The sequence below is a fragment of the Pleurodeles waltl genome, chromosome 6, assembly GCF_031143425.1.
Source record: "Pleurodeles waltl isolate 20211129_DDA chromosome 6, aPleWal1.hap1.20221129, whole genome shotgun sequence".
Lineage (NCBI taxonomy): Eukaryota > Metazoa > Chordata > Amphibia > Caudata > Salamandridae > Pleurodeles > Pleurodeles waltl.
This window is the reverse complement of record NC_090445.1, coordinates 600,711,896-600,730,093: the sequence shown is the minus strand read 5'-3', so window position 1 is coordinate 600,730,093 and position 18,198 is coordinate 600,711,896. Positions and strand designations below refer to the sequence as shown.

Sequence of the window (18,198 nt, the reverse complement as noted above, 5' to 3'; positions counted from 1 at the left end):
CCCTTTACTACGTTCGGCTGTTGTTTAGCCGTTTATTGTGTGCCACTGTGTCTGGGTTGCTCGATGTACACTGTGAGCCACCTGCAGAGGTCGACACAGGTGGCATGTGCCCGTGGAGCACCGGTTTCTGGCGGATAGTCTGTGTGGATGAACAGATCTCACTCAAAGAGCAACTGCCATGTTCGGAGGCTAAACCACGTACCCTATTCATAATTCTTTGCTGGTAAGGGAAATTATGCAGAGTGAGGTAAAATGATGGTTTGCCAAGAGTAACATCATTTAACTAAGTGGGAGCTACACTTTGAGCTAAGGCTTCCTGGTCACACAGTCTCTAACAGCCATATCAGTTATCTCCTCCTGCCTCTTGTTTGCTAGAAAGGACAAAAACACCTTTCCAGGGCTAAATTAAAACACTTTGTCCAATAAAGCTGACTTACAAATTACACCCATAACAAGATAAATCAACCTAACAAAATACAAGGAATCGTTATAGGAATGACTAAGCAAATCAAGTGTGATTTAATCACAAAATGGGCAAAAGTAAAAAAAAAAGAAAATGGTTATCTATCAAAATATCTTAAGGCACACTAGCAAAGTACATTGATTAGATCAGTACATACGCCTTGATCTCCATTATACAAAGTTAAAGGTAAGTAAAACAGAACACGTGGTTGTTCTAAGAATATCACTTGCCTCACCCGATTGACTAAGTTAAACTATTTCAGAATAATACATAAACCTCATAGAAACAAAAAAATAGATGAACAAGACCAATACTTTATTGAATCTTTAAGGGGTTGTTTTGTCACTAAGAATGGTGCTTCACAAAGCCCTGAAATAAAAGTGTAGCTGGAAGGAGCTTTCATTTGTCAGAAGAGGAAGGGGCAGGATCACTAATAAACCTAAAATTATAATAGCAATTTACACAGCAATTGCCCATGTCTAAGGGGATCCTTGGGGTCCCTGTTATAATCCCAGTTAACTTCTCCACATGGATTTCCCTGTAACTTTGGTTTTATATTACCGGTACCTCTTGTATTCGTAGGTATGTGGAGGGGCAGAGGCGAAAGGCAAGGGAGGAGTTATCTGGCCTCAAAACGGTGGCTTGTAAAGGAAACCTAACTAGGAAAAGGAACTTTTACTGGGTTTTGCACATCTGTATGTGTGCTTTTTGGGGGATGTCTATCTTTGCTGTACTGGTATGTGTGTGTGTGTGGCTTGTCCAGATAATGCCCATACTATTCCCATACAGTTGTGTGAGGGACAATTATTCTGTGCCTGTGCTGTTCCTTTTCTGTGTGTAAGAATTGTTTGCACAGCTGTGGTCAGAGCTGTGCCTACGCTATATCAGTAAGGGAAGCTTGCAGTGCTGCTCCCTGAATGCTGTGTCTGGTCTCTGTGACAGAAGCTTGCAGGACTGCTCCTTGGATGCTGCATCTGGTCTTAGTGAGGGAAGCTTGCAGTAGGACTCCCTGAATGCTGCTTCTGTTCTCTGTGAGGTAAACTTGCAGTGCTGCTCCCTGAATGCTGTATCTGGTCTCTGTGAGGCATGCTTGCACTGCTTCTCCCCGATTTCTCCACTTGGTCTCTAACATGGAAGGCTTCCAGTGCTGCTCCCTAAATGCTGTATCTTTTCTCTTTGAGGGAAACTGGCATTGCTGCTTCCTGAATACACCATTTGGTCTCTGGCAGGGAAGCTTGCAGTGCTGCTCCATGAATGCTGTATCTGCTCTCAGTGAGTGAAGCGTGGAGTACTACTCCCTGAATTCTGTATCTGGCCTCTGTGAGGGAAGCATGCACTGCTGCTCCATGAATGCTCTATCCGACCCCTGAGATGAAAGCTTTCACTGCTGCTCCCTGAGTACTGTAACTGGTCTCTATTAGGGAAGCTTGCATTGCAGCCTCCTGAATGCTGTATCTGGTCTCTGACAGGGACGCTTGTACTGCTGATACCTGAATGATGTATCTGGTCGCTGAGAGGCAAGCTTGCAGTGCTGATCCCTGAATGTTGTATCTGGTCTCTGACAGGGAAGCTCGAAGTGCTCCTTCCTTAATGCTGTATCTGGCCTCTGTGAGGGACGCTTGCAGTGCTGTTCCCTGAATGCTGTATCTGGTCTCTGTGACGAAAGCTTGTAGTACTGCTCCCTGAACGGTGTCTCTGTTCACTATGACGGAAGCTTATAGTGCTGCTCCCTGAATGCTGTATCTCGTCTCAGTGAGAGAAACTTGCACTACTGCCTCCTGAATTTTGTATTTGGTCTCTGTGAGGGAAGCTTACAGTGCTGCTCCCTGAATGCTGTATTTGGCTTCTGTGAGGGAAGCCTACAGTGCTGCTCTCTGATTGCTGTGTCTGGTCTCCCTTAAGGAAACGTATGTTGCTGCTCCCTGATTGGTCCATCTGGTCTCTGACAAGGAAGCTTGCAGTCCTGACCCTGAATGCTGTATCTGTTCTCAATGATGGAATCTTGCAATGCTGCTCCCTGAATGATGTATCTGATCTCTTACAGGGAAGCTTGCACTGCTGCTCCCTGAATGGTGTATCTGGTCTCTGATAGGGAAGCTTGCACTTCTGCTCCCTGAATGCTGTAGGTGGTATCTGCGAGGGAAGCTTGCACTACTGCTCCCTGAAGGCTGTATTTGGTCTCTGTGAGGAAAGCTTGCACTGCTGCTTCATGAATGCTCCATCTGGTCTCTGACATGGAAGCTTGCACTGCTGCTCCCTGAATACTGTATCTAGTCTCTGTGAGGCAAGCTTGCACTGCTGTTCCGTGAATGCTGTATCTGGTCTCTGTAAGGGAAGCTTGCACTGCTTCTTCCTTAATGCTCCATCTGGTTTCTGACAGGTAAGCTTGCAGTGCTCTGCTCCGAGAATGCTGTATCTGGTCTCAGTGAGGGAAGCTTGCACTGCTGCTTCCTGAATGCTGTATCTGGTCTTTGACAGGGAAGCTTGCACTGCTGTTTCCTAAATGCTGTAGGCAGTCTTTGTGAGGGAAGCTTGCACTATTGCTCCCTGAATGCTGTATACTGGTCTCAGTGAGGGAAGTTTGGACTGCTACTCCGCGAATGCTGTTTCCGGTCTCTGTGAGGGAAGCTTGCAGTGCTGCTCCCCGAATGCTGTAATTGATCTTAGTGAGGCAAGCTTGTGCTGCTGCTCACTGAAATCTCCATGCGGTCTCTGAGAGGGAGGCGTGCAATGCTGCTCCCTGAATGCTGTATCTGGTCATTTTGAGGGAAACTGGCACTACTGCTCCCTAAATGCGCCATCTGCTCTCTGACTGGGACGCTTGCAATGCTGCTCCATGACTGCTGTATTTGGTCTCTGTGAAGAGAGCCTGAACTGCTGCTCCCAGAATGCGGTGTCTGGTCTCAGTGAGGGAAGCTTGGACTGCTGCTCCCTAAATACTGTATCGGGTCTCAGTGAGGGAAGCTTGCACTACTGCTCCCTGATTGCTCCATCTGGTCACTGACAGCTAAGCTTGCAGTGCTACTTCCTGAATGCTATATCTGGTCTCTGTGAGGCAGGCTTGCACTACTGCTCCCTGAATGCTCTATGTGCTCTCTGTGAGGGAAGCTTGCACTGCTTCTTCCTAAATGCTCCATCTGGTTTCTGACAAGGAAGCTTGCGGTGCTGCTCCCTGAATTCTGTATCTGGTCTCTGTGAGGCAGGCTTGCACTACAGCTCCCTGAATGCTCTATCTGGTCTCTGTGAGGGAAGCTTGCACTGCTGCTTCCTGAATGCGCCATCTGGCCTCTGATAGAGAAGCGTTCAGTGATGCTCCATGAATGCTGTTGTTGGCCTCAGCGAGTGAAGCTTGCAGTACTACATCCTGTATGCTGTATCTGGTCTCTGTTAGGGAAGATTGCACTGCTGCTCCATGAATGCTGCGCCTGGTCTCTGAAAGGAAAGCGTGCAGTGCTGCGCCCTGAATGCTGTATCTGGTCTCTATGGGGAAAACATGCACTGCAGACCCTGAATTCTGTATCTGGTCTCTGAGAGGGAAGCTTGTACTGCTGCTCCCTGACTTGTATATCTAGTTGCTGAGAGGCAAGCTTGCAGTGCTCCTCCCTCAATGTTGTATCTGCCGCAGTCAGGGAAGCATGCATTGTAGCTCCCTGAATGTTGTATCTGGCCTCAGTGAGGGAAGAGTGCACTGCTGCACCCTGATTGCTGTATCTGGTCTCTGCGAGAGAAACATGCAATGCCACTTCCTGAATGCTGTATCTGGTCTCTGTGAGGGAAGCTTGCACTGCTGCTTCCTTAATGCTGTATCTGGCCTCTATGAGGGAAGTTTGCACTGCAGCCCCTGGAATGCTGCCTCTGGTCTCTGAGAGGGAAGCTTGTACTGCTGCCCCATGAATGCTGGATCTGGTCGCTGAGAGACATGCTTGCACTGCTGCTCCCTGAATGCTGTATCTGGTTTCAGTGATGGAAGCTTGCAGTGCTGATCCCTGAATGTTGTATCTGATCTTAGTGAGGGAACTTTGCACTCCTACTCCCTAAATGTTGTATCTTGTCTCTGTGAGGGAAGCTTGCTGTGCTGCTGCCTGAATGCTGTATCTGGTCTCTGTGAGGGAACCCTGCAGTGCCTCTCCCTACATGCTGTATCTAGTCTTTGTGAGAATACCTTGCACTGCTCTGACAAGGAAGCTTGCACTGCTGCTCCCTGAATGCTGGATCTGGTCTCAGTGATGGAAGCTTGCAGTGCTGCTCCCTGAATGCTGTAACTCATCTCAGTAAGGGACGCTTGTACTGCTGCTACTTTAATGCTGTATCTGCTCTGAGTGAGGGAAGCTTGCAGTGCTGCTTCCTGAATGCTGTGCCTGCTGTCTGTGAGGGAAGCTTGTAGCCCTGCTTTCTGAATGCTTTATGTGGTCTTTTTTAGGTAAGCTTGCATTACTGCTCCCTGAATACTCTATCTGGTCTCTGTGAGGGAAATGTGCACTGGTGCTCCTTGAATGCTGTATCCAGTGTCTGTGAGGGAAGCCTGCAGTGCTGCTCCCTGAATGCTGTATGTAGTCGCTGTGAGGGAAGCTTGCACTGCTGCTCCCTGAAAGCTGTAACTGGTCTCCATGAGGGAAGCTTGGACTTCTGCTCACTGAATGCTCCATCTGGTCTCTGACAGGGACGCTTGCAGTGCTGCTCCTTGAAAGCTGTATCTGTTCTTTGTGAGGAAAGCTTGCACTGCTCCTCCCTGAATACTGCATCTGGTCACAGTGAGGGAAGCTTGGGGTTCTGCTCCCTGAATGCTCCATCTGGTCTCTGACAGGGACGCATGCAGTGCTGCTCCCTGAATGCTGTATCTGGTCTTTGTGAAGAAAGCTTGCACTGCTGTTTCCTGCATGTTGTATCTGGTCTCTGTGAGGGAAGCTTGCACTGCTGCTTCCTGAATGCTGTATCTGGTCTCTGTGAGGGAAGCTTGCAGAGCTGCTCCATGAATACTTTAATCTTGTCTCTGACAGGGAAGCTTGCACTGCTGCGCCTTGCCTTGCGTGATTGCTTTTCTGGCCGCTTCCATTATCATCACACGACGGCATGTGGAATCATCTGAAAGGCCACCTGCATTGTAACAGCCTGGATAATTTCCTGATGATACATGATATGACAGACTGCAGGCCACTTTGTGTAGCTCAATATAACACATTTACATCACATATTACGTGGCAAACTGCATACAACTGTATGGCAGCTGACTGATAAACAGTATGACTAACTGCAACTCAGTATACATGACGAATAGGTCTAATGTAAATATTTTGCAGAACGGCATGCTGCCAATCTGCAAAGCATATAAGTGGTATAAAGCGTTATATGATTGGCAATACGGTAGACGATCTCTTGTTAGAAGATCTCAATGAGACGGATTTATGAAGTTCAGTAGTCTCGCAGAAGTATCCAGACACTTCTCTATTTTTTCTGAATTTAGTTTAACCTGCAGTTCTGTGGAGTGAGAAAAAATACCTTTTGTATTATACCCAAAGTACATTACACAATTTGTCCTTAATTAAGAAGATGATGCTTTGTTTTTCTTTTCTTTACAAAACTGCATTAGTATCGAGAGAGGGCGAGAGAGAAAGACTAACCCTAGCCAACGGTAGCCATCATTCAAACCGGACCCAGAGCCATGTTTGGCTAAAGAAAGATCCTGGCTTGCTAGGGTCATCTCATCCGCCTCCTGCATGCTAGCATTTATATGTCCAAATGAGCACAAAGGTGCAGTGGTTAGTGTTTAATTTTCTTTCAGGAGCATTGCATGTCATGTCATCATGTTATGATAATGCATTTCAAGCAGTTAATTTCTATCATATTTCAGTGCTGGCAATCTCCTGACGTGTATCATGGTTCTCGCTGATCATCAGAGGAGCATAGTCCTTCATTTGTGAGAGCTTGTGTGCTGGCTGTAGGCAGTTCTGGTAAAATAAAAGACAGAGCGGCTGTGAAGCCTAAATGTCCCTGACAACCAAAAGACTTTACACTCTGAAACAGCCTTTTAAACTTGAATAACCATAGCCCAGGGGACAAGAGTACAGAGAACTTTTGAAGCTTCCTGTACCCAGAAGGACAATTTAAGTTTTAGAAGCATTGAATATGGTGTAATTGACTTCCCACATGGCATAAACTTGTTTTCAAATGTAAATCCTGTATTAGTGTCAACCAGAAAGAAGGATGAGGGAAAGCTGCAGATTCAATAATTGGTACTGGCTATTGGAATAAAGAACTATATCCAACATGGAGTTCATTTAAATTGGAGCATCTGGATGGTACCAAAGGCAGAGGTGGCACAACCTGTAGTTCCAACCACGAGAGGCTCATGTAAATCTTACTGGTGCATGGTAGTGCTGATGGTGTGTTCAGTGGCCACCAAGAACCTTGGGTTGAGAAATACAATATACTACATATTTACTTGCATTTTGCAAATGCAGGAACTGCCTCTTTCTCCAAAATAAACTATCTTGTTGCGTGCCAAGCTTCTTTACTGAGGAATGAAGGAAGTGGTTGTGTGCTACTCCAGTCTGAGAGACATAGAAGTCCCTTCAACATGAATGAAACTTGCTCTGACTCTGCAAAACAGACCTATTTCTCCCACATACATCCCTTCGAATGGCAATGTGTTTATTCTGTTCCACAATTACCTCTCACAAGTCCTGTTTCCTATGCTGGACCACCTAGGCATCCCACTTCCGAGTTCAACTGACAGACTCCTCCTTTGAGGCCTTCCCTCCGATGGCACTCTCAAGCTCTCAATCATATTCCTTAACCTTCTCTCTTTAGGGAGAAGCCATTGATGCCCTTTTGCGAATTCCCCAATCATACTGTTCTATGCTGACTATTCAAAACCTCGTCCTACCAAGCCCGCACCCCATATTACCTGTGGCAACTTAGTTACTTCAAGCTGGCATGTAGTAATGTCACCTAATGGGGTCGGCCAGAGAACACATACAGGGCACTCTCTTGCCCCAGATTGTGACACAAACCCATGACCTTATCACAAGATATGTTCAGCTATATATTCTGTAAGGAATGGCATTTACATGAGGTTCACAGGATAACATATTAAAGAGGGATTATTGATACAGTGCCTTTCAGATGTACAAATCCTCAAGGTAAGTATACACATTAAACCATTTTTTTAAACAATTTTTGACCATGTCCTCCTTTGGATAAAAGAGAGCTTTCACTTTATGTGCTGGCCCTAGACTAATACCATCATTGTGAGAAAGAGAGATCTTGCATCACTACACTTCAACTGACCCCTAGGTCAACCACTTATAACTCTTGTTCAAACCCAGCCTTCATGCAAGTCACTCAAGGAACACATTGTCAATAAAAATAGGAAGGTCTCGTACCAGCTCCCTGTGCTAAAGAAAGTGAAATACTTTCCACAATGGCCTCCCTTAAGGACCTTCTACACAGAGCAGCAAGTCAATGCAGTTGTCTAAGTGATCAATCTCTATCTCTCCAACGCCGTAAAATCCTCCTGTTACTTTAAACTAACCATCCCATGGAGTTGACTAGCACCCTCATCATATGGTAGATAATGGCCTTCTGCCCACAGATGACTTGTGGTATTGTGAACCTCTTAGTTGCCTTCAAAACCACCAATCAACATACCCTCATCCAGATCCTGAAAGCTTGACCAAGAATTACTGACAATGATCTTCCCTGTTTCTCCTACCTATCCATCCAACACCAGTTTGTTCACATAGGCACCTCTGTGTCCCAGAAGATCCCTGTCACCTGTGAAGACCCATGGGGTTCAGTTTTTCCCCTTGTCATCCTCAACCTTTACATGCAGTTCTTTGGGTTCATACTCACCAATAACAACACCAAAATTAAACTATATGGCAACTCTACTTGAAACAATCCTCTTCTCCAGATCTCCAAAACCTCAAATGCTGCTTATGCCTCACCCAGACCTGGATGACCAGCAGCATCATCCAACTCAACATCACCACAACAGAAATCTTGTTTTTTGCCACAAACAAGCAGCAATTATTCCAAACCAAGAAGAAGCAACAATTATTCCAAACCGGCTTCAGCGGCATGAATGCTGAGGAGAGCTGTTACTCCAGGGTGTCAACAAGCATGTATCTTTTATCTGAGAATTGCACCAAACAATTGTGATAGTGATTTTCACAGAAGTGGAGGCTACAAACTGACTGGGCATCTTTGTTAATATGTAGCTAGAAAAGCAACGTAAGGTGGTCCATTTCCTTTAAATGACTAATGCTCATGTGTCTAAATTAAGAATAAGCCACTCTTATGATACTGGAAGTACAGTGGTTTTTGTGGTTCGTGGGCGAGGAAGTCCTTTTTCAAAATATCCAGAAAAAGAATATCCTGCTATGGAGTCATTCTTTTGCTCTTAGCACCCCACCCATTGTTAGAAATGACTGCAACGGAAAAATACATCTCCTTCTTACCCTTTCATCACTTGTTTTTCCCTTGTTTTTCTGCTTACCTGTTTTATCTACTCTTTTAGAAACCTCATGTCCTTCTTCAACTATTCAGTTAAAATGTCATAATTTACTATTTTGGTGATTATAATGAAGATGCTAACAATAATAATTATGATGTTATATCTCCCAGTATAATGCTTCCACAATTGGGGATGATAAATTCTTGAGGATTATGGGATTGGTGATGATGCTGATATACTGATGATAATATTGATGATAAAATGCTGATAATGGTGTGTCCGTTTGGTATAACATCTTACCATATCTCTTGCTTTTCTGTCTTCTCTTCCACAATTCCAGGGTGATGTTGTGCGCTTGTTTCACGCAGAGCAAGAGAAGTTTTTAACTTGTGACGAGTATAAGTCAAAACTGCACGTCTTCCTGCGAACCACACTCCGTCAATCAGCGACCTCAGCCACAAGTTCAAACGCACTCTGGGAGGTGGAGGTGAGAGACAATTCTAGTGCCCCAGAAAGTTCCTCAACTTTCACACTGGATCACATCAGTAGGTTTTCTTACTCTCTGCATGGATATGCTGATGGCTTTGGGTTGGCATTAAGAAGCCGTTTAGCACATATAGAAACTAAGGCCAAATGAGCTTTAGGTGGTGCCAATAAAAACAGATATGGTCCAGTTCCTAATGAAGGTGACACATTTACATAGCTAGACTTATGCATACATTTTGAATAAATTTCCAACTTTGTGTAATTAACCATGCATTAGTTCACTTCACGTTTTGCTGCCTCTTTCCAATAAGATGCAGGAGCAGGGTAATCTTCCCTGCCATGACCATTTTCATAATTAACACATACATGCTGATGGCAGCAACATGGTAATTTACCCCCTTTCATGGGCTCTAAGGCAAGTCCACTAGTGTGCGCTTGTTTGTGTATGCCCATGCACTCACTGACTCCCCCTTTGACTAGACTGTACACCCAACTCATTTCAGGCAGCCAACTACCCGAACGCATGGCCTTCGTGTGCTGAGTTGTTTGCCTGCAGGGCCTGCCTTCAGCAAGTACCTGCTCTCGGTCTACCAAGTTTAGCTATCTTCTGCTGTGCAGTTGTTTTTCTTTTTCTTTTGCAATTGGTAACATTTTATGGAGGGTTCAAGAACTCACATGAAGGTTTGTAAACCCGTAGAGGTTCCTGGACACTTGCTGGCATCCTCTTGGATTCACAGCCGAGGGTCCAGGTTTGTGGACCGAGGAGGGGGACCAGTAATGGTCCAGGAGCCCTCACTGTTAGGGTTGTGGGACTTGAGACTGGGTTCAAACCTCAGAGCCTCACTGGGGCTGCAAACCATGCCGCAAGTTAGTGAGCTCGGGCGAAAAAGTATTTGTTTTTTCATTGCAAAATAAGGGGGGTGTCTTTTCTTGCCACTCCTCCCCCAAGTCAGGTGGTCAGGAGGCACTCCTACTGCCTTCTTATGGCTCATTTTACTTTTTTTCCATGACACCAAAACTGAGGCCCTCATTCCGACTTTGGCAGACGGAAACGCCCATCCGCCAAAGCCATACGGTGACCTGACCGCGAGGGCTATTACGAGTTTACCCGCTGGGTCGGCCGGTGGAAACAGCCAAGTGCATGGACAGTGCAGGGGCCCCCATGTTGGCCCCCGGCACCCTGTCTCCGCCAGATTTTACATGGCGGTGCAACCGCCATGTAAAATCTGGCGGAGTGGGGACTCACAGTGCTGCCCTGGCCGACATGGACCACCAGCGCCCCCAGCCACTCCAGTGGAGAACAAATGTCAGTGTTGGCGGTCGTAATGTGGCTGTCGGACTGCCATATTGGTGGCGGTCCAACAGTCACCGCGGCCCTGGCAGTCTTAAGACGGCCAGGGTTGTAATGAGGGCCTGAGTCTTGTGTCCATTAATGGTGGTCACAGCAGATGTCCTTTGTTGCACTGACAATCAAAAAGCTTTGGATCCGCAGATCTGACTGTTCTCCATGGATCCAAAATGGATGACAGGTGAAAAAGTTCCCTCATCAAACAGGATTTGATTCTTTTTTCAATTTTATCTGAGGATTGTCCGCAAACCTAGGTTCACAAACAATCCACAGCCTAATGGTCCATAAATTTCTAACTTTTTACCCCTTTCAAGATCATCTCGAAAAAACGTTTTAAGGATAATTTTTCAAATGAGGCCCAATGATGCAAGTTATTTAAAACAACTACAATAATGAATGCACAATCACACACTTATTATTGCAGTGCACAGTACAACTTCCATTTTATTACCACAGTAAAGAAAACGTGACATGAGAAACATATTGTTTACCACCTCACAGATTTTGTGTCATAATTACACATGGAATCCAGACTTCTAATAGTGAAAAGGCCTTAAATGCTAGTTTACCTCACTGCGGAAATGTAGCCCTTTGCATCGTGGTTTCAGCGATTAAAAAAAGAATAGTAATCATCACACAGACACACACACATACACACATAAATTAATATATATAACATTACTTAATCAGTGGTGGCCGCCACTGTGTAGATATAGTTAGGTGAGAACTTCCATAGGAAGAGCCTTTTTGTTTTGCTAATAATTTTGGCATCGTTTGACAAATCTGCACAAAACTTTCCAAACAAAAATCTCATCCACCTCAGCTCCTTTGTGGAAAGTTTCATACTGGTCCGTTAATCAGGAAAAAAGAAAAAAAAAAGAGGAGGCTCAGATTGGGCATGAAGGTTAGGTATACATGGACTGTTGGTGTCCAGCTATGTTGTGATGGCCAATTCAAAGGGGACAATTCACTGCTGATTGGCTAGCCACAACATGAACAACAGCCATTACAGGACTAAAGACATCATCACTGTGTCCTGAAAATTATTTAAATAACAAAAGTGAGGGGAGTGAGCAAAACCTGACCTCCAGGGTATGTGGGGACAGGTCCCAATGGACCCTCTCATTTGTTTAAGAATTCTGGTAAATTCTCTAGTAATTTAATCCAGTGAAAAATGTTGATCGTCTCCAGGGATTTGATTAACAAGATATGAGCGAGGAAACTGTTTTCTCTCATGATTTTCTCTTAGAGGTTATCGAAAGTGCTGCAAAAGCTAAAATGAGACTACATTTTTTAATTCATTTCTCAAAAATGGCTGAGCTGATTTACACCAAATCACAAAAAGCATGCAGAGTAAACTTCTTTCTGTCACATTTTGTGTAATCTTGTTCAGTCATTTTTTTTTGTATCGGAGAGCAAAGCTTCCTATGGAAATTAAGGTGGGAAATCAAAGTTTTGTGATGCCTCTTTTTCATGGCCCTGTAGATGGATCAGAGCAAATTTTTCATGAAGAAGCTAAGGTAGGTGAACTTATTTTTGGAAAGTTTCATTCAGATTTGTCAAATGGCACCTAGTTTATTAGCAAAACAAAAACTGTTTCTATGGAAACCCTGACCTAACTATAGCTACACAGTGAATTGCACTTAGCTAAATTACATCAGGAGATATGTCCACTTGGGCCCTATGTGGAGTCTTGGATTCCATAGCAATGCAATTCACAGTTATTTAGATTGATTCACTGTTGAAGTATAACAGTGCATGCATAATTGATTCATATGAGGCTGGATTGCCCTTAACACGGTTACCCATGATGTTACTTTGGATTAGCCCAAACTCCTCTTAATTTTAATGTAATTCTCTCATGTTCTGATAAGTTCTCATTAAGGCTCATTTTGACATTGTCAATGGTATTGTTCTAAAGCACTTTAAATCAGTAGAGACCAACCTTGATGTTGAAAAGTATTGTTACAATGAACTAAATGAGGCAGTCCAAGATGGCGCCCACAGTGTGTAAGAGAAATTTTGTTTTGTTAATCCTTCCTTTGTGTTGCTGTTGAAACCTTACCCGTGATCAAGGCTACTCGCCTGAAACACATAGGGTGTTTTCTCTTTGCTAGACAGAATAAATTAGTACATTTTACACAGCATTCCAGAGTGCATGTGTTCCTTCCTTCATTGTCTTCCCTCCTATACGGACCAGCATTCCTTCTCATGTGCACTATATCACCATTGAGTTCAAAGTCTGAGCCATTTTTTTTTAATCACTCTTCACCAGGGTGCTAGTTTACTGGAGAGTCCATACTGTCTGACACTACACGTCATATGTGACAATTTAAATTTCCGTTAGATGGGGTTGGTCATTTATTGTGTTTATCCCTCCTTTTCTTGTCTACAGGTTGTCCACCACGATCCCTGTCGAGGAGGTGCAGGGCACTGGAATAGTCTGTATCGTTTCAAGCATCTTGCCACAGGACACTACCTGGCTGCAGAGGTATGGAATGAAGCAAGAAGGAAGATTGTTGTTTATCAGTAATGTCTTGTAAGCTTCTCCAAAAGTGGGGCTTTTTTAAAATGTTTAGATGGTACACAAACAATTGCATTATAATACTTTTTTGCAACATTGTTTTTTTTAAAGTTCTTTCTATTGGCATTTCAGTCAAAATTCAACTTTGTGAATCAGTGACATAAAATATGAGCACAGTTATACACAAATACAGTGGCACTATGCATCAAGTAAAGATTAAACATTTACCCATGTCCATCCTGTCTTCCCTCCTCATTAATAACCCCATTGTCAATACACATGTCTATCTGTCCTGGGTCCCACCATGTCAGGTGGTGACCAGTACAGGAGTGCACAAATTTCCCCGAAATTCATTCCATTTTCCCCACACTTTCTTCCATTTATTTGGACATTCTCTACTTTCAAAGACTCCCTTCTCCGCCTGCATACACCAGTCCATATCTCTCTTCCACTCCCCAAAACGAGGTATGCTATCACCACCCAGAGCCTGGCTTTGCTCGGTTTGGCCACCATCAGACCCAGGGTCACCCACAGGTGGTCCATATGGGTAAGATCTGTGTCACCCCAGATGTACAAAAGGTACTACTTGGCCCCCAGCTCCAGCCCACTCCCACACACACTTGCCATGCATGCTACCACTCTAGCCCAGTAGTTCTGCAACACTGGACAGTCCCAGAACATATGATGAAATTTACCTATTTGTCCACATCTGTGCCCAGTCTACCTAGTTTCCGTAGTGTTGTAGCTGCATAGTAACTTCTATGAAGGATCCTCAGGTGTACAAGTCAGAAAGCGTGCTCGTATGGCCACCTCCAGTGGAGAGGCCAGAGCTTCAGACCATTCGTCCTCCTCTATATCACCCAGGACCCTCCCCCAAGCCTCCTTTAGTGAGTTATGGTATCAGGGGAGTTATTTAACAGCTTTGCTTAAGTGAAGGAGAGTGCCTTTTTGGTTAAGTAGTCATCAAGCTGTCTATCTTTGAGAGGAGAGTATTGCGGGAGTTTCTCCCCCCTAGGATCACTTAATACAGGGCGTGACATATCTGCATATACCTATATAATTTTGTGGGAGCTAATTGATAGTCACTTTGGAGTTCTAAGAAAGGGGCTACTTCACCACCCTTCCACAGGTCCCCTACTCTAGACAGGCCTATGAGGTGCCATTTATTGAATCTCTTCTGGAGAGGCGGATTGCCCAAAGGTGCTGTGTCCCACAAGGGGCGTTGCTAGTTTCATCTTCCCCTTCCAGCCCACGGCCTTCAACATTGTGTAGTATAGAGAAATTGTGACAGCTGTGAAGTTTAATCTAAATGGGGGTCTCACCACACACCCCATTAAAGTGCTTATAGGTAGGCCCCTGGTTGCTTGTTTCTTAAATCCATCCTATAGGCCATTTCGTCCCCTGGAAGGTGCATCCAGTGATTGATCACGATTAATTGTGATTTCCTGGGACGTCAGATGGACCGAGATCATGTGATGCGGACATGGGGTCTGTCCTAGGACCTTGGAGACCGGGGTGTGCCGCTCTCATTACAGCTTCCACCTGGGGCAAGAAGGGGAGAAACCAAACCAGGGTCTCGACACGCAATCTGTCTCTCCAAATATTATGCTCAGTCACCATTAATCTAGAAACATTGCTCAGTAGGGGGCTCAGTAAACATTGAACTGTACCCCAACCATTTCCCCCCTCCCTGCATGACAGAACTAAAGCTGTCCACCTCCCCAACTTCGCAGAGCACCTGTCGCCCCCAGACATCATACAAACTATAAAATAAAGGAGGACGTGAGCAACTCCTGTGTTCCACCCGATCCCTCCCCAGAAGAAGGAGATTAATATGTTACTACTGTAAATCAGGCAGTGAAAAGCGCAAGAGGGCTGTCCATGGGGGCCCCTGCATTGCCCATGCCACGTGCTGCCCCCGGCACCCCGTCTCCGCCAGCCAAAAGCTGGCGGAGAGGGGACTTGTAATCCCTAGGGAATCGCATTTATTATCAATCCAACATGAAAAACCAATTGGCCCTAACATGTAGTTTTCACAATACGTAAGTCAGGCCTGCTCCCTTTGTTTTATTAATGTTTTCATAATAATCAGATCAGCCCTATGGCATCTGACAAAACTTTTCTTTACGAACCAAACAGGTCTATACGAGCTATCATTGGCTCATTACCATAATCAGCTCAGGCCTACTATATTGAGCATATGCTTTCCTACACGGTAACCATCAAGTACACAACCATAATATTAGAAATATGTGCAAAATTAGAAATGGCAAAACAACATGCAACTCTTCTTAAGAATCTCTAATTCGGATTATCTCAATTCAGCCTTCTCCCCCTAGGGTTTTGTCACATGGGCAACCAACACCAGACCCCTTTCCTGTTATAGTTATTTGTGAGAGTCCATGTAACATAATACCTATCTGTATGCTTTAACATAGTGTAATAACAATCCATCCTTGAAGGTCCAATATGCCTTTCACAAAATATCAGGCCTACTGCTTTTGTCATAATTATTCATAATAATAAACACAGATCGGGCCAATGGAATCTGCTTCCCAATGAACCAATCAGGCCTATAGCCTTTATAAATGGTTTGTCACCATAAAAAATATAACCTTACTGTAGTGAGCACAAGATTTCCCACAAACCAATCATAGTAGTACAGGGGTGACATTACAAATAATGTCAAAATAAAGGCTGGGACAACAATATATATCTCCTCCAAAAACAGCATAACAAGGATTATCAAAGCTGAAATCTACCCGCAGGGGTTGTCTTAGGGAGCACCTAAAAACAAAGGTCTGGCTACCCAGGATATTCTTAGATTATATTTACAAAGTAAGGGCCAGATTGATACTTTTTGAGGCAAAACTGCGCAAACGCAGTTTTGCGTCAAAAAGTTTAGCACTGACTAGCGCTATTTTTTAAAGCTACCAGGGCGCCCGGGTTAATAAGTATGGCGCTATGGGCTTAGAGTCATTTTTTGGTCTGGAATACCTACCTTGCATCTCATTCACGCTAGTAGGTTTCATGCATCCAAAAAATGACCTTAACTCCAATATTTTGACACTAGATGGGTCTAGAGTCAAAATATAAATATGGAGTTAAGTTTGCGTTGAATTAGCGTAAACAAAATTATGCTAATTCAGTGCAAAGCAAGTATAAATCTGGGCCTAAATGTCTACAATCTCTATCTGAGTGTAATGACAATCGACTCCTACAGGTCAATCAGCTCTAACATGTGGTTTTCACAATAAATAGGTCAGACCTCGTAACCTTTTCAGTCTTTTCATAAAACAGCATAAAAAGGTTCTCAAAGTGCAAATCTTCTACCCCAAGGGCATGTCACAGGGAATAACCAACACTAAAACACTTGCCTGCCATTATCTGCAAGAGTTCCTATTACAAAATGCCTGTTTTCAACCTTTAATTCAATGTAATGACAATATGCCATTAAAGGACTATTGGCTTTAACATATGCTTTACACAATAAATAAGTCAGACTTACTACAGTTGTGATAACATTTCTTAATAACCAGATCATGCCTATAGCTGTGATCAATGAACTGTCACCCTAGCCAACTCAGTCCTGTTGTTTTGAGCATAAGCCTACCCACTAGGCAAAAGGTTCAATACAAACACTCTTGCTCAGCAGAAACACACATCTTCTACCATATCAAAATTTGTAGTCAAGTGAGTCAACATTCGGGCACACCCAAATCCCCATTTTCAGTAGAGCTGCTTAACTCACTTTTTTTGTTGATCACATAAGATGGGGTTGTACTGTCAAGCTGAGCCTTAAAATAAAATAAATAAACAAAATAAAATAAGGGCACAAGTGAGTAGCATAACATCCAGTACATCACACCATAGCCACCATTTGGATCCTGGCAGGACACGGAGAAGCATTGTGAGTGACAGTGGAAAGGGAGCCATATTAGGAGTTTTTCGCTGGGCCAACAGGCAAAAACAGCATTTTCGCCCGCTGGCCCAGTGGAAAACTCCCCACAACATTGATGCTGGCTCGTAATTGAGCTGCAGCAATGTTGTGGCTTGTCGGGTGCAACAGCACCCGTCACACATTTCACTGTCCGTAATTCGGACAGTGAAATGCGCGATGGGGCTGTGCATGGGGGTCCCTGCACTGCCCATGCCAAGTGAATGGGCAGTGAAGGGGCCCCCAGAGACCACCGATGCCACCATTCCACCGGCCTTTCCATGGCGGAGTTAAAACCGCCAGGACCGCCACGCTGCAGGCTGGCGGCAGCCTGGCAGTGTCAGCGATTGGACCGTGGTGGCTCTGCCATGGTCATAATGGGGCGGTCTGACCTCCCTGTCTGCGGCGGTCTCACTGCCAGCCTCGTAATGAGGCCCTATGTGTCAAGCTTATGCAAGAGGACTAGGCAACCTAAACCACTCAATGAACAAGACGGCCATAGCCTACATGACATGCAACCTGTCTATGCTCCCACATGAAGCAGGAATCGATAGAGCACATGGACATGCATGAGAAGATTAGGATACAGAAATATCACCATGGTCATCCCTTGACAGCCAAATGCAGAAACTCTCCTAGTGATACTCACTTGATTGCCCTTTTTGCTCTATGCTGATGGAACACCTTGGGCGTATACATTTTATATCACAGGTCAGTAACATGGACAGCGAGGCATTTTATCACCCAGATGCCTGTATGATGATCTCCAAAGAACTGCAACCAATCTCAAGACTTTCTCATCTCCTACGAGCACAGATATCTGATGACAGAATAAAGAGGAAGACATTATTAGTGGGTTTATTTCGCCTGTCCTTCATTCAGATCACACTATCCAACAGTTTGTACAACAGTACACAACAGCATTATAATCCGCTCTCTTTCAGATAATGTGCATAAAATTCAGTTCATCAGGTGCCTCTCTGGT

General features: G+C 44.5%; 1 protein-coding gene across 1 annotated transcript in view; it reads left to right on the top strand.

Annotated features, from left to right (window-relative positions):
- The window catches only part of ITPR3 (inositol 1,4,5-trisphosphate receptor type 3), a 467,836-nt gene that overhangs the window by 203,539 nt on the left and 246,099 nt on the right, over positions 1-18,198 (top strand). The window contains exons 8-9 of the mRNA XM_069238858.1: positions 9,259-9,405; positions 13,148-13,243. Coding sequence (XP_069094959.1) covers positions 9,259-9,405; positions 13,148-13,243 — 243 coding nt within the window. The remainder of the gene's footprint in view (positions 1-9,258; positions 9,406-13,147; positions 13,244-18,198) is intronic.